General features: G+C 44.9%; 1 protein-coding gene across 1 annotated transcript in view; it reads right to left on the bottom strand.

Annotated features, from left to right (window-relative positions):
- The window catches only part of LOC119163757 (uncharacterized), a 105291-nt gene that overhangs the window by 47318 nt on the left and 34384 nt on the right, over positions 1-23589 (bottom strand). Inside the window, exons 11-14 of the mRNA XM_037415827.2 lie at positions 22615-22776; positions 21875-22012; positions 20587-20760; positions 17937-18188 (exon numbers count right to left, since the gene is read on the bottom strand). Coding sequence (XP_037271724.2) covers positions 17937-18188; positions 20587-20760; positions 21875-22012; positions 22615-22776 — 726 coding nt within the window. The remainder of the gene's footprint in view (positions 1-17936; positions 18189-20586; positions 20761-21874; positions 22013-22614; positions 22777-23589) is intronic.

The raw sequence follows: 23589 nt of genomic DNA, 5'->3' as shown, positions 1-23589 counted from the left end.
TCAATTTGTGAGGCAATACGCCTTTCTGATGAATTTTTTCCATGGTTACTAAAATTAGTGTTTCAGGGCCCCCTTTAGGCGAGTGGTCTTCAGAAAGTCTAACAGCGCTAATGTGTCGTGCATCGAACAAACGTTGCTTTGCCGCATGCCGAGAGGGTGGCGCAGCTACAAGCTCAAGCAGCGTGGCCAATTAAATCACACCACGTCCCACTAAAAAGAACGATGAGTAGCATGCGAAGCAGCGCATGGGTCGACTTAACGTTCTGTTCACCACGGACACCTTGCCCGATGTTGGCGCGTCCTTGCAAGGAAAGCACACCACAGTTTCACCGTAGTTTCTCACTCAAGGGCCGCGCAGCTGTACCGCCAAGAAAATTGCACGAACAAATCTGTTTTTGCAGAACACAGGCAACGTAAATTGTATCGCTAGCCACTCGACGTAAGGCAGTCGCATCTTCTCGGGCAAGGAATACGCTAACGTGTTGTCTACATAAAGTCGATGGTATACACGGTACGTTTCCATTAAAGCGAAGAGGGGGGGGGGGGGAGTAAACCCGGAGCTGCCCTTCACTATTCCACTCGACATTATCGTAAATGTACGTAAAGAAGGCGCAGCGCGTCTCACAATTGTCAAACTTCAAACAATTTTTGTTGTGCGGTACCAGTTATACAATCGTTAGTTATATAGAAACGTAACTACTAATTTTTACATCAATAACACGAAAGGAGGTACAGGACAATATATACTTCAGCTTACCGTCCTGCAGAAAACAATGAGCGCGCTCTTAAAAGCACGACAATGGGAACCCTCGACTTTTTGTCACACAGGAGTATTATCGCCACGCTCGCAGACCGATAACCGATACTGGCGTACAATAACTACGACGCAGGACGCCTTCTTAAGTGGTTGTTTTGATTGATTTGTGGGGTTTAACGTCCCAAAACCACCATATGATTATGAGAGACGCCGTAGTGGAGGGCTCCGGAAATTTCGACCACCTGGGGTTCTTTAACGTGCACCCAAATCTGAGCACACGGGCCTAAAACATTTCCGCCTCCATCGGAAATGCAGCCGCCGCAGCCGGGATTTGAACCCGCGACCTGCGGGTCAGCAGCCCTGGACCACTGACCTTAGCCACTGGAACTTGGCGGCGGGGCCTTAAGTGGTTGTACCCATTGAACTATGAAATCGGGGTCCGTATACTGTTACAAAACTCTTGCTAAATGACGTTGCACGCTTTCTGAGGTCAAGCGGATGTGATCGCTTTTTAAACCGCTTTATGGACAACGTGGAAAGTATGTTGTCACGTCAGCCCACGATAACTCACGGTCATAAATATCATTAAGGCGAATGTCTTATGTGCCACGCGAGGTGAAGAATTTGGTGTCAATCATACTGTGGCTTGAACACGAACGCTGCAAAAATCCGCGTTGTTGTGTCGTGTGATTTACGCTATAAGAGCGAACTCTCGCATCACGTCATCGCATGATGTCGTCGCTTGATCGGAGCTTGGCTTATTCTGAAGATAGTGCAAAATGCGGTGAGATGCAGAAAGTTGAGGGGGTAGGACAAAAAGCATGTCAATAGAATTTGTTGAGGCAAATGACTGAAAAAATTGAGATGTCACATGAAACGGAAAAAAATCGCTTGCCTTATTGCTTTTCTGCTTGACCACCAGATGCTACTAATCTAACAAGCAAATTAGCATCATACAAAAACGACAAAACAAAAGAAACACGCCATTTCGCGAAGAAGCCCGACAAAAGCGGAAATTCTATGAATTTTCTGTGTCCTTGGAATATATTTATTATTTATTTATCAAATACGGCGGACACGTAGTCCAAGCCGGGAGGGCAAATAAAATGGTACAACAGTGAACATGCAGTTTCGAAAACAAAAAGGATAAATGAAACAAGATCACTAATACAGAAATAAAGTCAATACTTTTTGCAAAACGCTATACAAACAAATAAATAATAATCAGCATTTTGGTGTCGATTTGATTACACATTTCCATTCAGTTATAGTACGAGGGAAAAAGAATTTTTAAATGTATTCCGGTTCTCGCGAAGTAGGGTGTTAGTGCATCTTGTGCGCGGTGAATTATGAACTTCGACTCTAGCGCTCCATGTTAGACTCCTCTAAAAGATAAGGACCGGCCTGCGCCCTATTATTGCATGGGCCAACATTTACTTAACATCCTGTCTATAGACAAAAATTGAAGAAAGCCCTGAAATATGAAGGGATGTTGAAGAAAATCACGTTAATGATTTAGTATTGTGAAATTATGCTCAACTATAGATGAACAAAAGCGCGTTTTATTTTTTTAACATTGCCTCTAGTGTAGCTTTATGTAGCTTTAGCATTGTCTGCACCGGCGATTGAATGCACGTTTGTCGACGCATGGTTAACATTACTTGTTTATTCTCCCAATGTAAGTTTCACTCCCACAGTCAACCACTCAAAGCGTACGACAAACGCACTTTAGTGAATGTGATGAGCATTTACCTCGGCACATATAAACTATATTTTCTGATGAGCAAATAAGCAAACAAACCGCGGTTAGAAAATACTAAAGTGAACTCTACAAAGCAAAAAAAAAAAAATTACACCAATTCCCTCCGAAGCAAACCATGTGCAGATGCGAAGCAGCGAGCGCTTACGCTTACGCTCGGCGTTCACGTTGGCGCTCATGGCGGCGTTGCGCAGGAGAGAAACATAGGGAGGCGCAAAGAACGCGGTGTTGGACCACTGTTTCCTACTGGAACATGCCAATTTCTGTTAATAGGCAATCAGATGCTGAAGACTCCGATAGGACGCAGAGTCTACAGTCCACTTTCGGTTCATAGCTATGAACGGCACAAGGAGGAGGAGGAGGATTGAAAGAGGAAGAATACACACGGGACACAGATGAAGAAACCACGGAGACATGGGAGCCGGACTTGCAAGTCTGGCGGCCGTGTCATTGTGGTTTCTTTATCCGTGTCCCGTGTATTTTCTTTCGCCGTTCATGACTACAAACCAACACCAACTCGCCCAACTGTCAGTGCTAATAAACCGCTTTTGGTTACCACGCGCGCTGAGAATTTTATTGTTGAATAACGCACAGGATAAATCTCCCTCCGGCACTAGCTTGGGTGTCAAAACCAGTGCCTATATACGTATACGGGTGGCCAGTGGGCGGTTGTGCAGCGCGACAAGTCGGTTTCGACATCGAAAGCTGTATATGGAAAGGAAAAAAAAATAAAAATGGGCAGATGTCACGCAGTGGGAATCGATTATATGCGAAGCCCTAATGAGAAAGGTTGATATTTCACTTTAAAATTAGCACAACGTTACGAGGTGGAGGTAAATTAGACCGTACATGACTTTCATGTCATGATTATGTTTGCACCAGTTATATACCTTTGTCATCCATTGGCATCACGTAACACCAAATTTGGAATACAGGAAAGGTAGGGAGAGGGGACGGGTATGCGCGATAGCGGTGTGAACGCCTCGCAAAAGGATGCCTATCAGAGAGAGGGTTAGAAAGCGTAGACTAGCAGATGCTGCCTGCGTCAGCGTTGCAAGCCGAGAGAGGTGGGGGCGTAGGAAAGGAGAAAGAGGGGGAGAGAAAGCGCAGTAGAGTGCGGACACCACTCGATCAAGCATGCTCTTAAGATGCTTCGCATTTAAAAACATCACTGCATATCCGTGGAGTGAATAGTGATGAGTGTGGCGAAACTTCCGTTCGGACGCATGTACGGACGAAAGCATGGACGGACAGAAGGACGCATGGACGGTCGCACAGACGGATAGACGGAAACACGAACGGACGGATGGACGGAAGGACGAATGGAAGCACGGACGGACGGACGAACGAACGAACGCATGGACGTATGGGCAGAAGCACGGATGCACGAACCGAGGGACAGACGCATGAACAGACTCTTGGACGGACGGTCACACGGATGGACGGAAGCACGGACAGAGAGACAGACGGACGCACCGGTGGATGGACGAAATCACGGATGGACGGACAGGCGGACGGACGAAATCACGGATGGACGGACAGGCGGACGGACGGAAGCATGGACAGACAGACAGACGGAGGAAGGGACAGGAGCACGGACGGATGGATGAACGGAAGCAAGGACGGATGAACACACAGACGGAGGGATATTTCGCCACCACTCATCATCATTAACTCCGTAGTTTACTGTGAATACCACTAACGCCGTTTACTTATATTATTCCCAAAGACAGGGTTCCTCGATGCGCGCGCCCCCTTCCGCCTTTCCGCTCCACCCGTCTCGTCGTGGCTGGTTGAGTGAGACGCGTGCGGGGCGCTTTCATGGACGAAAATTCCTGGGTGTTGCGAAACAACTCATGAAATGGCGACAGGGTGTTCTGATTCCCGAAATATCTGAAAAGGCGACTTTTGTGGCTTGTAAAGATCAAGCGCGAGAAGTGGAATCCCATGAACCGTTCGTGATTGCGCAGCGTAATTTATGCCATTTCAGCATTTCGAGAGTTATAACTTAAAGCGCTGTCACACGGGCGCTTTCAATCGCGATAAAGCTTGATGAGATTGACTCTCTTGCACCAGCTGCAGAACGGCGCCAATCACTGTTGAGAAATTTGATTCCGATCGGGCTTAACTGCGATCACCAGTGCACCGAGTGCAATACACGTTCATTTGCATGCTGTGTACATCCGTACTTAACTCCTTCAGTTTGAGTCGCACAAAATGCGTTCTCAATCGCTTCTTGCACACACGCTGCAATTGTGCAAAGATGTGCGCCTACGTTGTGCACTTGTTGCTGCCAGCGACTTCAACTATTTCTTTTAAGGGGCAAAGCCCTTTACGCTGTAGGTCGTATGTCGCATGTCATCGTAGTCAAAGTAGCCAGTTGCATTGCATTGCATGTCAATTAAAACGGTATCACAGCATATCCACGCAGTGAATGATGATGAGTGGGGCGAAGCGTCCATAAGTCCATCCGTGCTCACGTCCATCCGTCCGTCCGTTCATCCGTCCATGCGTTAGTTCGTGCGTCCATGCATCCATTTGTCTGTGCGTCTCTCCATCCATGATTCCATTCGCGCGTCTGTTCATCCGTTCATTCGTCCGTCCCTGCGTTTGTCCGTGCATCGGTCCGTCTGTGCGTCTGTCCGTGCGCCCGTTCCCAACGTTTAAGGTATGAAATGCACTTTAAAGCTTGTATGCGTCAGCCAGTTCTTGCACATGCCGGCGAACTATAGTTGTGAAAATGATGACTCACAGTACCTGGTTGCCATGAATGCCCAAGGGAAAATAGAGTTTCGTGTAGATGCTGAAGATTGATGATGGGGGAAATCACTTTGTTGAAGCGTTGACTTCAATAGCATGCAACATTTTGCACCATATAGGTGGATTTATTGTGTAAGGAACCTTGAAGAAAATGGATTGCGGGTAGTGCAGGGCTGCACTGACGGGCTAGGTGAGCCATGAACACACATATTTAACTGCACTGAAGCAGTACGTTCAGGATGGCAAGAACTTGCGTTATCCAAGCGGTCAGGTTATGAGTTCGCTCATATCTTGTGAAGAGGACTTGAAAGGAATCACATCCTGAGCAGACAACCTGTCCAGCCTGATGTCCCCTCTCAAAGCTGTAACTGATAATTCAAACAAAAGTGCAGAGTACAGGAATGTCAGCAACACTGGGGTTCTTTGGAAAAAATGTTGATATGAAGTTATGCACGAGTAAAGCTGCGCATTCACCTGCGCCAGCTCGAAACAACGAGAACCAGTGGAAGTGGAAGCAAGTCATGCGCTGTGGTTAACTTGCAGTGAGTTACAACGCTTGTTTTTGAAGTATAGTAATATTATCGCCCAAATAAAGCTGTGGCATCTGAAATTGCTGTATAAAGAATGCAATTTGCTTGGTCATTGTTGTAAAGCCGTGTGGTCGCTTCATTTTATAGATATCAATGAACGCTTTAAAATTGCTAATTTACAATATATTCCCGTAGAAAACACGCTAAACTTGGTTCGACTCCCAATGTCTGCGTGCGAGCAATGATTTAATGCCATAAAAGCCACATGTTGATCACCAAATAGTATGATATGTTCTCAACAATGTTTTGCCAATCTGCGGTTTTCGGTAAGGTATAAGAGATAAAAACAGCGTACAATATACTGTGCGTTGCATGGTGTGGTCCGTAAATGAGGTAGCTATTGAATAATTCAAAAACAATATATGGCATTATGGTACACCTTCACAGTTTTAGGGGCAAAGCTTCTAAAGCCGGGGGTTTGTCCATGCATGTCTGTGACCGGTTCGTAACGACCAAGTTGTATGACTCACTCAGTATGTTGCGCTAGTGTGAGTGACAGGCAGATGGATGCGCAGACAGACAGATGCACGGATGCACGGAAGCAGAAACAAACGGACGGACGTATGCTTTGCCCCACTCATCATGAATGATGATGTGTGGAATGAAGCGTTCGTCCGTCCGTGCCATGCTGTGCTCCGTGGATATGCTGGATGGACGGACGTATGAATGAACGTACGGACGTATGAATGCATGAATAGAAGCACGGACGGATGCATGTATTAACGCTTCGCCCCACACATCATCGTTCACTCCGTGAATATGCTGTGATTTTTCTCTTTTCTCTCGACAGCACGTATACCTTATTCTTTTTTTTTTCAGCCAGCTGGCAAATGGCCCTATTTTTACACTTTTGTGGAATGCACACAGCACACAGACACATTGAAAGCTCATGTGACTCAGGTGTGGTGGGTGTTTCACCACCTATCTAAATAGTTAGCGACTAGTTCAAAAGACGCTAATTGAAGGTGTTACCACGGCTTACGTCGACGGTATTTTTCTGCTGCGAGCAAATCCAGCTGCTAATGCCTCTTTAAAAATGAAGACTAGAGACTCGATATCTAAGACCGTCACACTCCCGATGTAAAACTTTGTATTTCTTTCATGTTGTTTGAGCACCACATGTTTCGACGCAACAAACTCTGTATGCAGCCGCGCAACACTTATTGGCTGGACGTCGCGACTATAGGCGGCTTGCGGAGGTGGCATCGTAATGGCGGACTCCGTAGCCGACGACGCGGTTGTCTCTACTCTTTAAAGCGGTAGAAGGGGTGCGCGTATCGAGCAACCCTAAAAGACATATACACATGGCGCCATCTATTGAGCAACTCAAACTAGAGGTGACTACTACGACTACAGAGTAGGGAACGACCCACGACTCAAGCAGCTTTGCCTCTAAAAAGCCCAAGTCTGCTTAAATAAGCGGAGCTGGCAGCTCTGCATTTAAGTGATACTACATAATAGCTTCAATGTTCAATCGAAAAATCTATGCTGGTTATGCCAAAGGGCAGTCTTTCGAATAAAAAAATCATTTCAACCTTACAAAAAGAATTGCTGTAAATAGAGTCACTGCGGGGATACATTATGATAAGCACAAATAGCCACGGTGGCATTGGCCAAGCAATAAAGATGAAAACACATGCAGTGTCAATGAAATTATCTGCACTTCATAATGCACCACTGAGAGAAAACCAGAAATTAGGGAAAGACGTTTCCAGGAAGCACAGTCCTCCCTTGTCTAGATAAAAGCGTCTGGAATGATGTACAGTGGTCGAGGAAGGCCTTCTTTGTCTCTGTGAACCACTCTTTGCTCACCGTCGGTTCGGCTCGCCTTCATCGTTTTTTAGGGATAGCTCAAGGCTCTCCCATAGTTGGGTACGAAGTACTCGAAATTTTTAAACATTTTTAAACGCACGGTTCGACATTAAGATACCGCGTTTAGTGCACATTTTTATTATAAAAAAGTACTTCTGTAAGATGTAGAAGAAATTAGCACAGTCGAAGCCAAATAATGAGCTCGTGGTGAGAAGGAAGGTACAGGAATGCAGAGTTTCGCTTCAAAATATATTCGAGGCTCTAAACAAGGTAACCGATGTTAGCGATGACACGCGCATGATAATCCTGCTAGTATCACCAAAGAGTGTGCAATGGAAGTCGGAGGTACTGTCACTAGACAAGACACTAGCAAACTATCTGAGGAGACAAACAATCTTATCAAAAGACGACAAACTATCAAAGCCTCAAATGCAACCGACAATACAGAGCTGGTGGAGCTTTCGAAGTTAATCAATAGGCGCAAGGTAGCCGACATCAGAAGGTATAACATGGAGAGAATCGAGCAGGCTCTAAAAAGCGGCTGAAGCTTAAAAGCTGCGAAGGCTAACTTGTGCATAAGCAAAAAAGAAAAAAAAATCACAGCATATCCACGGAGTGAATGACAATGAGTGGGGCGAAGCATCCATCAGTCCGTCCGTGCTTCCATGCGTCCGCCCGCGCGTCCGTCCGTCCATGCATCCATCCTTGCGTCCATACAACCATCCGTACGTCCGTCCGTTCTTCCGTCCATTTATGTGTCCGTCCGCCCGTCGGCCCACCCATGCGTCCATCTGTCCGTGCGTCAAACAGACAGACAGACGACGGATGGACGCGGCCAGCGGATGATTAACGGTTCGCCGATAAAACCCACCGAAGCTTCGCCCCACTCATAATCATTTACTCCGCCGATATGTTGTGAGGTGGTTACTACATACATGCATACATACAGGGGACGACCGACCGCCCCTAAAATCGAACGTATGCATTAAGGGACAAGAAAGCTAATCTCATAACCAATATTGATAGGATAGTTGATATGGTGGAGGAATTCTACAGAGAAGCTGTGCAGAAGCCAAAAAAACCAGGACAATACCATGAGAAACAATGATAGCCCAGACGAAGTCAGCATCTTACCAGTTACGAAAGGGAAGTAAGGAAAGCGCCTAGAAGTAATGCAAGGAGGCAAAACCGCTGGTGAGGATAAGGTAACAGTTGATCGACCCGCTGATAGCGGGGAAATTGTGCTTAAAAAACTGGTCACCTTATATACGAAGTGTCATTGACGGGAAGGGTACCAGAATCGTGGAAGAACGCCAACATTATTTTAATCCATAAAAAAGGAGACGTCAAGGTCTTGGAAAATTAGAGGCCAATCAGCTTATTGCCTGTTCTCTACAAAATATTTACAAAAATAATGGCTTATAAAATTAATGTGAATTAAGCCAATAGAATATAGGGAGAATGCAATTTAAGCATGCGACAAATCTGTAAATCCACTGGTACTGGAAATGTTCTAAAAGTTTTTGTGGCAGTGCATTTGTGAGGCAATAAGCATTTTAAGTGAATACAATCTATAGCTACTTGTAAAGCGTTACAGGGCCCCTTTAGGATATCTCAGATAGCGCTACACGTGAGACAGAACGGTGAGCAACGTGTTGTGCGCTTTGAAGACAGCTGCACTGAGTTCGCAGACAAGTGGGCTTTTAGAGGATGTCCCACCTTCTTCTGTAGTCGAACTACATTTTTTTTTCACTCACTCCAGAAAGAGTATCCGTTCGGTCTATACATCGGCTAACCTCAACATCTCTTTATCTATCGCTCATTTACTTTTCCTCCTCATTCTAAGGACTCTCCACCGTTTCTCGGTGCCCGTTTAAAGACGGACCATATACGCATAGGCGTTGCGTTATGAACCTATAGACCTTATGCGAAATCGCTGCCGTTTGTCGGCCGTCGTGTGCATATACCGCCATGTTAGAGGCTCAGCGCGGTGCAGAACCCAAAGTCCGCGTGTGTTTACAGATACGTAAGACGTATCGACGTGAGGTGTGTATAGGCTGATAATCGCAATGCCGACGTATCGCTGCGCCTCTTGCGCTGCACACAGAAAGGAAATCAAAATGCTTAAGGATAAATGTATGCCGTAAGCTTTGCTTCTTGTTTTTTCAAGCTGTCGTTCCCAGAATGTGCTCCTGCCATTGCTCCGGAAAGAAATCCAATATCAAGATGGGAGCCGACAGACCTAAGCACGTATATAGGGATAATCAAAGTGAACAGTGGAAGTGCTCCAGATAGGCTGGCCGTCGTTTCGATAGGAGGACCCTCCTATCGAAACGTCGGCCAGCCTATCTGAGGCACTTCCACTATTCACCCTGATTATCTCTGCTCCCGAAAGACGTAATTGCATTAGTCTTTCTAAGCAAATAAGACGTGCAATGGTATTTGTATTCGTGTTCCCACAAATTACTGCAAGCCGAATCAAGGGAGTTTTTTCAATGTGTTCGCTATAGCAGCCGTTTACCAAGTGAAGGCGACTTGTACGCAGAAGCCACCTTCACGCAACAAGCTTTATCGTGGCTAATTGAGTGCCCTCAAAAGCAATAGATAACGTAATGTCTATTGCACGATTGCGTTGTTTCACTGTATTTATAGGCCACGCGATTTCCCCACTTTTCTACTATTTTTGTTTCTCCGCCACTGAAATAGACCGCCGGCTGCACAGCGAACTATAGGAAGGCAAGGTGGAATTCGAGGGCTCCCTTTGGAATGAACATGTCAAGGGCTTTTGAGGAACATCTGGGCTATGTTCACTGCAGCCTTCCTCTGTCGGCATCAAACTAAGTGTCTATAGTTGATCTGAATCAAGGTTTGTCAAAGCCACCCCTTTAAATGACTTTGAACCGATATGAAAATGGTCACTGTGCAGATTAGTGAGAAATCACTTTTGTATAATTTTTCTCGCCATATTCTTATGTAATTTTGCTAACATTTGCTCGAAAGAAAGAGTGGCTTTTAGTAAAATAAAATGAAGAAAATAAGGTCCCCTATATCGTCGCGCACCATCAACTTGAGGCGTCCTGTCAAAAACCTCGGTAAATGAATGAATACACTGACATTGTATGCTGGAACAAGTTATTGATTGATATGTGGGGTTTAACGTCCCAAAACCACCATATGATTATGAGAGACGCCGTAGTGGAGGGCTCCGGAAGTTTCGACCACCTGGGGTTCTTTAACGTGCGCCCAAATCTGAGCACTACGCTGAAACAAGGGATTCTAATAATAATATACGTGGTTGTACGTCCCAAAACCACTTATATCATTATTAGGCGCGGTGTAGTGGAGGACTCCGAAAATTTTCATTGTCACGTGTTTTTCAACGTACGTTTACTATATGTGCAGTACGCGGTCGTCTAGAATTTCGCTTTTGGAGAAATACGACAGCCGCGGCCGGGATCGGACCCCCGAACCTCGGGTCACCAGTGAAGTACCGCAACCGCTATATCACCGCAGCGTCGATGGAGGCGAAAGCGCTGTAGGCCCGTGTGCTCAGATTCGGGCGCGCGTTGAAGAACCCCTAGACAGTCGAAATTTCCTGAGCCCTCCACTTCGGCGTCTCTCATAATCATGCTGTGGCATTGGGACGTTAAACCCCAATGATTAATCAATCAAATCCCCGCGGTGGACGGACAGAAGGATTGTGCGCATCGGTGATACTAAAACAAAAAGAAAAAGCGTTCTTCTTGTCGGTAGCTGCACGTTTCGTGACGCACTGTGCATCAAAATGTGCCTAATTAGCTTAAGTGATATTGTTACGAGGAGGAGACCTCCACCACAACCAAATATGTTACGAGAAGAAGACCGACTCGGAGGGGTAGTCACAGATGTATTGTCAGCTGGTTAAGCAAGCAGCGCCAGCCACAGAGGTTAGCTCGCACCAGTCTATATGTTTTTCTTCTCCGTCTCCGTGCACTGGCACGTAGCAATATGTAGCTCTCACACTTGAATGAAATATGTTGATGACCGAATTTCGAGGGTACAGCACTTGCAAGGTAATCAATTTCTCGCCAGAGTTGCTCTTGACGCGCTCTCTATCGATCCGTGATTTCAAGAAAAAAAACAAAAACAAAAAGCATCAAAAAGAACGGTATAGTCTTCCCCGGGGGTGGCCTATAGACCAAGTCCATGTATGGGCCATAGTTTTTTTTATTAAGATTGCTACCCCTCCCCCGCAATTAGCAAGTAGACTGATAAACATTGTGATTGGAAACTTGCGGCTGGAAGAACTATACGCATGCGAAATTCATCGAATGGAAGTGAACGAGGCTTTGTTCTTTGGGGTTATCATGAACTAGACACTTGTGTACATTGTTATCCTCCGTATCCCATTCGCTGCCAAACAAAAGCAGATGTGGGCGAATGCATGAAACACTAGCTAAACATAGACATTGTTCAGCGTGCTCTGCATCGATAGCGCGCCAACCGAAGAAGTTCATAGATCATAGTTCTTCGCTGACTGCTTCGGAATGGTATATGTCTCGGTTTTTCTGCGTCAGTGATAATAATAAGTATAATAAAAAAGTGTGTATGTATGTCATATACTTTGTTGCTGTGTGCCTTCACGCTCCTATTGAAGAGCACTCAAATATGTAAAAATGATTCAGACGTTAGCTATGTTCTGGTCTGAAAGGAGGTACGAGTTCGAAAATAATGTGTAAATATTAGACAAAATATAGTCTGCCTAGATTTTGCGCCAATGCCCGATTTAAAGATGGAGGCAAAAACTGAACCTCAAAGCAAGCTTGTTTATTTATTTATTCACTTATTTATTCAATTATTTATTTAACAATACCGCCAATCTTATCAGATAATATAGCGTAAAGATAGATTAAAACTAACATTTCTTTAAGCAAAATTATATGTATAAAATCTAAAAAAACCAGAATTACATAATAGAATACCAAATCCTACATTATACATTGTCAATGCAAGAACACACAATAAAACAATTTTGGTAACATCAAAATAATGGAACATGGTGATATCACTTTTACTTCTGCATGCATGCGTGCATAGTCTCCGCGATAAAGCTGATAAATTAATCGTGCCGCTTGACGTGAGTACTGCTCCTCGGCACGAGCAAACCTGGTGGGCGTACCCGATCTTCGCCGCGAGCGTCTGTCAATCAAACTGATTGACGCGTAGACTCGGATACAAACTCGTTGATTTTGAGAAGGCCCGAGTTCAACTCGTGACTGTGACGATGCTGGTGTGGCTGTCAAGCGTTTGATGCAGTAAACGCTTAGCGGCCGCTTCTTTGCATATATATAAATAATTTGGTGAGCTTACACTGCTTGTGCAAGGCTGGAGCCACAGAGGAGCTCGTGATGACCTAGCTTCTTGTAGCTTTTTAAGTTGGTCGTCTACTCATGTGCGTGCTCGGCTTTGAAGTGAAGACCACATCAGCTATGTCTTAATTTGGATTGTAATAATTGACTGAGGCTTGAAGACCATTACACTGAGCTGTTTTGTCTTCATAGATAAGGCTCCGATTAAAAGAAAATTGTCTCGGGCACAATTAGCAATGTCATGATCAGTATGAAGTTATTAAACGTAATCATGATTAGCATGATAGTAATTGTCATCATATTAGTAAGGGATAATTAGCACAATTTTTCTTAGCGTACTCGTGATTCACGTCGCGTTCATTAGCGTAGTCTAGTTAGCTCATCACCTAGCATGCTTTAGTTAGCCCGATTCCAGCTTTACATGGCTTCATCAGCAGGCGCACTTAGGATGTGGCGCAATTACCTCGACCCTACCATGGCATGGCGTAATTAGCTTAATCATGCCATGCCCTGGCCTAACTAGCCACGTCTACCGTCTAGCCAAATAGCTAATTAGCCGGCCGCAAATGTTCGCGTGCTAGCGGTCGATGACAACAAAGACGACGCGCTCCAGCCGAGCAGCGCACTAGAATGTACAGGCTGACCATGATGATTGACACGTGGCCTCGGGTTTAGCTACGATCGCGATATTGTAAGACGCTCGGCCAGTACTGACCTCAGAGGCCACCGTGCTGATTAATCTAGACCAGACTCAGTGCAAGCACTAAAATCTTTAAAATAAATTTAAACACCTTGTGCCGCTAAAAATATCAAAAAAGCTTCTGGCACTTTTTTTTACATCGGTGCACTTCTGCCCTCAGTGGAAAGATCAACAAATGAAAGAAGATGCTTCTGGTTTGAAAACACCACCCAACTTAGTCGACCGTCCTAGACGCGATGACTGGTTTCATCGTAACCAATGAAACGCAGCGCGCTGAGGTGTGAATTTGACTTTTCCGTACTGATGGCTCGTTCATAAGGGATTGTCGACAGAGCTCGGGAAAATTCCGAGTTTCGCGAAACACCGCCGATCTTGCATAGCACCCCTCGGCACACGTGTTACATCAGCAGAAATGTGGCGTCTTGTCACCGTCGCCGGTGTACGTTTAGATACGTTGTAGTTACAGACCAAATTAGTTTGGCAGCATGGCCAAGCATAATGTGCAGCATGAGGAAAGGCGCCATGTACTCCATCGACCTCAATCAAGGCTCGTACGCGTTCACTGTTGGCAGTTCTATTCTGTAAATGGTCCCCGTATCATAAAGAGGCGTTGCAAGGTTTGTGACAGCTTTTAACGGCGTCTGACGGCTCCTTCGAGGCCATACTCGAAATCCAAGAGTTATATGTTTCCTCATTCGGGAACGGGGCCAATTTAATACGCAGTTATACCATTGGCGAGTGCGTTGCGATGGGCCTCTATTGAAGGTACATTGCGTAGTAACACAAGAGTAATTGGTTTATATCACGTCGCATGCGTTGTTTTCAATACACAGTTCTTGTTAAGAAGCAGAAGATTTTCTTGAACATATGACTTGCCTATTTGTGTGTGTGTGTGTGTGTGTGTGTGTGTGTGTGTGTGTGTGTGTGTGTTCGTGCGTGCATGTGCACGCGTACACGTATGTATGTACTTGTTTTTCTTTCTTTTTTGTGTTATATATACATTATGTCACTTTTTATTGTACTTATATTTCTCACTATATCAGTTTTGCCGTTATTGAATTTTCATTCATATTTTACCCATGTTTTTTCTTTCCTTTTTTGCACCTATAGTTCATTGAACTGTATTTTACATTGTTTACCATTTTCACCGTATATTAACAATATTATTTACAAATTAGTTGTATAATAGAAACCCCGAATGTAATGTCTGAATGGGCTTTTAGGGTATATGAATAAACAAATACTGCGCTAATAATAAAATAGTAGATAATAAAACAAAACACGTAGTGTAATGTAATTTCTGCCCTCAGTATACTGAGTGCAAAAAACTCCTTCCCTTGAAACTATAGTTTCAAGGGAAGGAGAAGTTGCACTTAACAAGGGTGGACATATTGCGCCAGAAAGCGGAAACAGCCAGGCAAAGGGCTCGTCGTAAATGTTTATGACAGTAGTAACCCGTACTGCACATACCACATGCCACTAAGATAACCTTGGACCGTGTCTTTAACATGAGCTTTACGATTGCCCTATGACTGTGAGAGTAAAAAAGAGCCTACACTACGCTCGCGAAGCTAATGATATTGAAGTAGTCTTTCCTCACGTTTACGACAAAATTATTACTACATTCTGGTGAATGTTTCTTTTTTTTTCTAAAGCTAGACTTCAGCGCAACGACTTACGTTAAGCAATGCTTACTGGGCGTTCTTATACGTATGATGTCACTGGTAATCAGCAACTACTTGACGGTTCACAGCAACAACGAACTTAAAATAAAGCTAGTGCTCTTTAGAACAGCAAGCAAAAGCTTGTTAAAGTTGACACCACACACTATGGCTATACAGACATAGTAATAGACAGCGGTAAGACATGGGTGGATTCATTCGCTAACAGAAGAAAAGTATTAGATGCACAGTGCAGACTCCTAGGCTGAATTCACTACAGGCAGATGAATATTTATTCCTAGCAGATCAAAACTGAAGTGCACCTCACCACACCTTAAAGTCGACATATGCTCAAACAAAGGTGATAATAGTTGCGCATCGCTTTCGTCGTTAATCAGAATAAATATTAAAAAAAAGGGGGGGGGGAGGCGTAGGATATTGATATGATAAAAGAACGGTCGGGAGGTAATGCAATACTGGACAAGGCTAGCTACCACTGGCATGGCCTTGGAAGAAGGAGGGGGGGGGGGAGGTCCAATAGGCTTGCCAGAGGCATAAACATATCATAGTGAATTCTGCTGCGAGCTCGTATACAACGATACGTAAAGAGCGAAACAAAAACGACACGAGTGATGTTAATTTTACGTAAAATTCCTAAGTCCAAAATTTTGAATTCGAGTTTTTTAACGATGCGAAGAAAAAAAGTAAGCGAGCTGGTATGAATGACCGGCAAGCTAATGCCGTCCTTATTAGCGTGTTGGTTATCTACGTTGCTACATCGTTAGTGGCCCGTTACTGCAGTTCACGCTGGTGAAGACGCGAACGAGGTAATTTGTAATCGGTGGTGGTAGTGGTGGTGTTGCAACAGACAGGGTCAGCCAGGCCTAAATAGCCGGCAAACGTTCATTGTGGAATCTCTTGTAATGAACTTCTGTATTACCATAAACAATTCTAACTTTACCTGTCATTCTAATACTTTACACTTTCCTACACTTAAAGAGACCTCATCACGGTAAAAAAAAAAGTTAGCAACCTTAAAGCCGCGTTAATACACGCAAATGTTCAATCTTTCCCATCAGCACTCTTTTAGCAGAACAATTTTGTGAACTGTAATACTGCCGAGTATTTTGTTACAAAAGTTCAAAGAGTGTCTCTAGTCATGATTGCCTTTCATGCTTTACCTCTCACCACCCCGCCGCGGTGGTCTAGTGGCTAAGGTACTCGGCTGCTGACCCGCAGGTCGCGGGATCGAATCCCGGCAGCAGCGGCTGCATTTCCGATGGAGGCGAAAATGATGTAGGCCCGTGTGCCAGATTTTGGTGCGCGTTAAAGAATCCCAGGTAATCGAAATTTCTGGAGCCCTGCACTACGGCGTCTCTCATAATCACGTGGGGGCTTTGGGACGTTAAACCCCGCATATCAATCAATGTTTTACCTCTGTAACCACTCCCGCAAACGCTGTTTGAGCCCGCAGTATATATATTAGAACAAAAAAAAATCTCGATATGGTAGTGTGTAGCATTTCTGTTCTATGAATACTTGTCGCTGTGGAAGGACTCAATTAATATGACGTCCAGTAAGACATGTTTCAGGTCGAGTTGTCTGACTCTAAAGGAATGCTTTTTAGCTCGTTGTATGTGAGATGCCGCTTTGGTGTGACGTACGCGTACGGAATTTCGTGATGTGTCGGTGGCCGAGCACGTGTGACCGTGAACTGTTCTTAGAAAAAAAAAAAAACACACACACACAAAGGTAACACGTGCTTACCTGCGTATCGCGTGGACTGCAGATGCGATTGGAGAAGAACGGCTATTTGGGCTAGTTGGGTAGAATTCGTGGTGATAAGGGCTGCAGCGCGAGCACGAAGGTGCTTGAAGAAACGTGAAACGAAAGGCGAGGCAAGGAAAGCAAAGCGCTGCTCGTGTTGTCCTCCTTGCTTTCCTTGCCTCGCCTTTCGTTTCACGTTTCTTCTAGCACCTTGGTGCTCGCGCTGCAGCCCTTATCTGCAGATGCGAGTCCCTGTTTAGCGAGATCCCAAGGTAATAAGACAGTTGCAGTGACACGTTAGCGCGAGAGTCATTTGACGCTTTTCGCACAAAAAAAAAAAAAACGAGGCACGAGTTGCATTTAAAGACGCTTCAGTTTGTCTTATCGAAAACGTGACGCAGTTCTCTGATACGTCAATGCGATCGCATTTTGCCGATACTGACGCACGCATGCGCAAATTGTACTAACCTGAGCTTACCTTTCGAATACTAAAAGTTCAAATTAGCACCCGGCATTTCTACTACTATTACTTCTCTCTCGGGCCTTCATTTTCTGGTTTCCGCTAATCGCTTCGAATATCGCGTTGTTTTTCCCAACAACTGAGTCACGTGTATGAAGATGAAGCAGACAGAAAGGAAGAAGTATAGGAGGTTAACCAGAAAGACATCCGGTTGGCTACCCAACATGGAGGGATTAGGAAAGGGGTAAGAAAGGAGAACGAGGGAAGAGAGAGAATAGAACGAGTCACGTGTATGGAAAGTAAAGCATCCAGTATTACTCACGGACGCCTTCTGCGCTCCTTGCCGTCTCCCCGTTGAGCGAACGCGCACTGAGAATCCAAGTGTTCGTGGGTTTTTTTGCACCGCTTTTACTTCCCGACGAGCAGCACCGACTTTCGCCTTTGAAAGCTGCGTGTGCGCGATTCCTGACGTCTTTGCAAAATACCAAGTGTCGCGACTTTCGACGCAGATAAATGGACGGCAGCCGCTAGACGCCCACGCCCCCCAACAGATTTGCGCGGCGCAGGCGGCGCTTTACAGGGAGCGCGCACTTTAGCCCTCGGAACGACGTCATGGAGCGACGTCAAGCGACGTCAAGCATGCGGAGCGCCGTCTCTGGGCACGCGCGCGAACTGAAGCCGATTAGCTCCGCCCGCATATACTTTGATTCTCACTTACTATCGTTCGCTGGTGGCGTTAAGAAATCGGAACTGACGAAGCATGCGACATGAAATTTTACCTCGTATCTATCTATTGAAGTTCACGAACGCATTGCTACGAGGCCGTACCTTGCACAATGTAATCTCTTCCCAGCCACATCACGATACGTTGGAGAACACGAAGTGGATACGATAGGCTGCAAACGCCTATGTCATACTGATTATCAGATCCTTAGTTTGTACACAAAGTAATCTAGTTAAAAGACTGGGCGTGCAAGCACGGAAACAAGAGAGAAGGGGAGACACCACGAGCGTCATCTAATGACTAACGACTGAAAAAAGCACTCAGTGGCGATAAAATGAGATAGGCACAAAACTTATCTGCACATGCCCAGGATTTATCTACGCATACCCAGACAGTTTTTATTCCGACGTTCTTTTCCGTCTCTGTGCACCTGAGTTGTTTGTCAACATTTTGACTTTCCGATTGCGTCCATGTTTGAACGCCCGGTTTTTTAACATGGCACCAACCGACAACGTCTATGACGTTCAAAGACAAATAAATGGTCTCGTGAACTGTGCCTTTCATAATGTGTAAAATAAAATAACAGTGGTAGTAACAGCTGTAATAGAAATGTGTACAAAGGCGTAACCAGGTTCTTTTACAGGCTATAAGGGGGGGGGGGGGTACCGCCAGCTTTTCTTGGGCTACGCCAATAGTATAGTAGTTGTGGCAGCGCTAGAAGTGGTGTTAGCATACGACCAATATTACTGTAGCTACTAATATGAGTACTACCACTACTACTGCAACTTCTACGACTGCTGTAGTAGTAAAAGAAGAACTATTACTACCACTACTACTGCTAGTAGTAGTAGTAGTAGTAGTAGTAGTAGTAGTAGTAGTAGTAGTAGTAGTGTGGTGGTGATGGTGTATGGGTGGCCGTCAATATTGCACCACGGTGCCAGGTGAAGCATCAGCTCATCAAACAGACAAAGAGACAGAAAAACGCCAATTCGGGAGCTTTATACACAATTATAAGACAATGTGCCACGCACGGCTAGCGCTACGCCGTGCGTTTGTCAGGTCGCTGTTCAATCAGTATACACAGTGACAAGCAAACAAGCGAGGAGATCAGTGTTTTATAGGCATACAACGACGCACTTGGGTATTTACATGCGAATTAGTAGACAACTGCATCATGCTGTCGTGCCTCGCTTCAACAGGTCGTATCCGCAAGCTTACGCTTGCATAGTGCAAATTGTAAATGCGCATTCAAATGCCCACATGTATTCAAGGCACGAGCATCGTCGCACCATGGAGATATTCTTTGATTGATTTCTGATAATTCATTCTCGTGATTGTCGTGTGTAGGTCTTAACAGTGAGGTGGTATTACCACATCAGCATATTTTCTTTTTTTATATTAGACCTTGCGATTGTGTGTGTACTCCTAAATTGTACTTGCACACTTACATTTAAACTGGGTACTTACATCAAAACCGCAAACACAAGGTCACCGATGTATAGCTCACCGAGCATAGCATGTACCACGACTGTCAGAATATGCAAAGCACTGTCATGAGGAAGTGGCACCACATCGTTCCGGAGCAATGCATAGCGACCGGGTACCGAAATATTTACTGTATAATTACAAACGAGTAATGAAGAAATGTAGTTTCCATAGTATACGTGAAATGCTTATTGCAGGATTTCACTGCCAATGACGAGAATCTCGCGTTTTTTTTTTTTTTTTGAGGTTCACATGTCACCACGGCTCACAGTAACTGAATGCACAATAGCGTTTGGCTTGCACCAATTAAAACAGTGGGACAAATCACAATCAATTGCACGAACTACGCCAAGAGCGCTGTCAAATCAACAGCGTCAATCTTCAAGTTGTTTAGAAGTGGCACCAATTGCTAGGTATGTGCGCCTCGCAAGAAAACAAAAACAAAAAACGTCGCCTTTCTGCAGGACTAAAAACGCAGAACAGGCGCCTAGCGGTTTCGATGGCAGCGCGTGAAACGACACCTTACAGCCGACCCGCAAGTTTGTGGAAGCCCCGCCCATCTTCCATAAAACGGAAGTTGCGTCAGTCGGTGCTTCCTCCTCGCTCTCCTCGCCCTTAACTCTTTGTACATCGTACGTATCCGCCTCGCCTCCAAGTAATCACCGAAGTCCAGCTTCGACGATCGTTCATCGGCGTTACGCCAATGGCACTGTGTGTCCATGAACAGCGAGGCACGCATTCAACAATGTCGCTGTGCCTCCTAGTGTCCACTGACAGCCAACGTTCCATTCAACATGGCCGCCAGGGTACCGTTTGCGTCCATGTCTCCTGCCCAGGCGGGGAAGTTGTTGAGGTCGAAGATGACGATGCCAATCGTGTTGATGCTGACCAGCATAATGCAGATGCAGATACATTTGACCACCAGACCAGGGAGGATCTGTGAGGAAAGTCCGTAAAGCATACAGTAAATACACTGACCTGAAATTTCCCTTTTAAGGCGATAGCTGTGTACGTCTAACCATGGTCCCTCAATACGGGATTTTCATGACAACTAAAAGTATTGAGGGACCATGGTCTAAACAAACACAAAGCTTGACCGTCAGCGTCGACGCTTGTCATGCGGCGACGCAGTCAACGCGAGTGATGAAAAAAAGGTCATCACGTGATTACAGCACCATACGCCATCATCACAATGTCCGATATCACCAAAATTTATGACGTTATCATGACGTAATCACGATGTCCAATAACGTGGCGTCACATTATGACATCGTCACGTGGCATCATCGCTAGCTCAGTGGTCCGACTATCACAGAGGCGATGTGAAATCAAGTGAGAAGTAGAAAGCTTGCAATGTCTGCGATCTTCGAGGCAGTGCTAAACTGCGAAACCACGTTGAGGGCAGAAGGCTTTCGGAGGCGGGCGGAGGAGGATCAATACATTGACTGAGAAGTAAAAAGAAAATGGCTTTTGCCTTAAAGCCTTTTTTGGTAAATGCAAAGGGGCACTGTAAGTTTCTTTTATTTTGATTAAACACTTATTCAATAAGTTATCGTATGCTGTGTGGTAATGGTGGCCACTCACTGTTCTTGAACATTGTTAGCTACGTATTTTTGGTGAGTTTCATTCTCAAATAGGTGTTACGCTATTCAAGAAACCAACAACAACGGAAAGTGCACTAAAGGCAGGAGCAGCACGTGTCCTTGTCCGTACCACCTTGTGTGTTTTCGTCTTTGTCATTGCGCAGTATTTACGACAAATCAGCTGGCTCATCTTACCTGCAGCTGCCACCCAAAGCAACTAATACTACTTAATTGTCTGCTATGTATAGCCTACCACAGGAACATTACACACGGTTAATTTTCTTGTCTTTAGAATAAGGTACACCTAGCAAATAATAACGAAGGCCTCAGATCGCGGATACCAAAACGCTTAGAACAAATGCTAACATTAAAACATGACAAATTAAAGGCAGAAAGTGCAGCGGAATTACGCAATGTTAGCCGACGCACAATTCACGCTAAGCATGAGCAACGTCTTGTGGATCTCACCATTTCAGCCGGGAAGATGTTGGCATGACTTGAAACAATGGCGTTGGCTGGCGTTCCGACGGGCAACATGAAGGCATAGGAACAAGACAACGCAACTGGCACAATGATCATCAGAGGATTCATGTGGAGGTCAGTTGCCTGCGTGAAAGAGCGACAAAATTTAGGATGCTGGTGAATACCATGAATGCGCTCCATCTACTCTTTCGTGAGTATAAAAGCAGGACAAGTATTTTTTTATTAACCAAAGAAAATAAACATCGCACAATCCAATTCTGAATACCAAACATTGGTTGACAGTGTTGTTACGCTATTTGGAACACTCAAGCCAGAAAAAGAAAGTGAATCAGTACATGGATCCTAAAATCGATCAGCAGTATTTTCAAATGGCTTTTGTTAGACGGTTCCTTAGTAATGCAGCGGCCTTCTATTTTATAATCACTCAAGAAAACCGTAGACAGAAAATTGAATGAGACCTCTGCTTATAGGTCTTTCTCGTAAGTAACACAATCTTAAATATATACAATAGTCATAAAAGTATCACTTTTATTTATATAGCTAGTAATCAATATCACAAAAAAGGCCAACTTAGCTACACTTTTGGCCGAGGGAAGACAGTCGGTCACGGTTCCATACTACCACCGTTAAGCCCTACTGGCATTACACCTTTTATTTCAAAATCCGGTTTCGAACGCATGTAGCTGTTTACGCGTGAACAAAATATTAAGGATGTGTCAGCGTACCAGCTGCGCCATGATGGGCAAGAAGATAGTGGCCGTGGCAGAGTTGGATACCACTTCGGTGATGAAGGCCACGATGCCGGACACGACGAATATGATGCACTGCGGCGACATGAAGCCAAACGAGGAGAGTTGGTGGCCCATCCACCTCGAAAGACCGGAAACCTGCAGTTCGCAACGGAAAGATAAACACCCCGAGGTTCAGAAGCACAAGCACCACGAAGAAGGTTCGTTGAAGACATTTGGGGAAAACAGTATAACGGTACATACGGAAGGAGATGCAAAGACACCGTTGAGTGTTCCTTTCCTTTGCACTTTTTCTACAGATTCCGCGGTGTTTTTATAGTATAGCCAATGTAAAGTCGTTCAACAAAGAACGTCCCTGCAATTAACGTCACTAAACCGTGGCTTTTCTCCGTCAGGGCTTTTCGTTTTCTTGGGGAAACACCAGCCTCAGTGCCATTTAATTTTTAGCGATATTTGATCCCTCAAAGCTCCCATTTACTGCTATAGGTCTGCGCTGTTTATATTTCTAGTAACCGTGAGTTTTTAGGGTGGTGGCTACATGTTTGTTGTGTCCATATGAGAACTTTTGTACTCACCTATGTGGGACTGAATGTATATATGCTATTTATATTCTTTTTATTCTTTATTTGTAACAATCAAGTGCAAATGGGGTAGCCGTCACGAAATACTACACAAAGTCACGCCCTATGACAAGGTTTTCGGTATCTACTTCATGAAATATGGCGGATATGGGGTGTATAACCTCACAAAGGACCATTATCAATTACTTGATGCTATTTACTGTCAGACACGCACAAAGGGTAATGTCCTGTCTCCGCTCTTCACTGCGATAAGCTCATTCATATGGTCTGCCATGCGTCCGATAACTGTTCGATTCTGTCTAAGCGTCCTAGGTCATCTCTGGAATGTATGCTTCGAAGCATGCCGCTTTATAAGCGCCTCTCGATCAGG

This window comes from Rhipicephalus microplus, chromosome 3, assembly GCF_043290135.1.
Source record: "Rhipicephalus microplus isolate Deutch F79 chromosome 3, USDA_Rmic, whole genome shotgun sequence".
Lineage (NCBI taxonomy): Eukaryota > Metazoa > Arthropoda > Arachnida > Ixodida > Ixodidae > Rhipicephalus > Rhipicephalus microplus.
The sequence above is the reverse complement of the archived record's forward strand: the minus strand, read 5'-3'. Positions and strand labels throughout refer to the sequence as shown.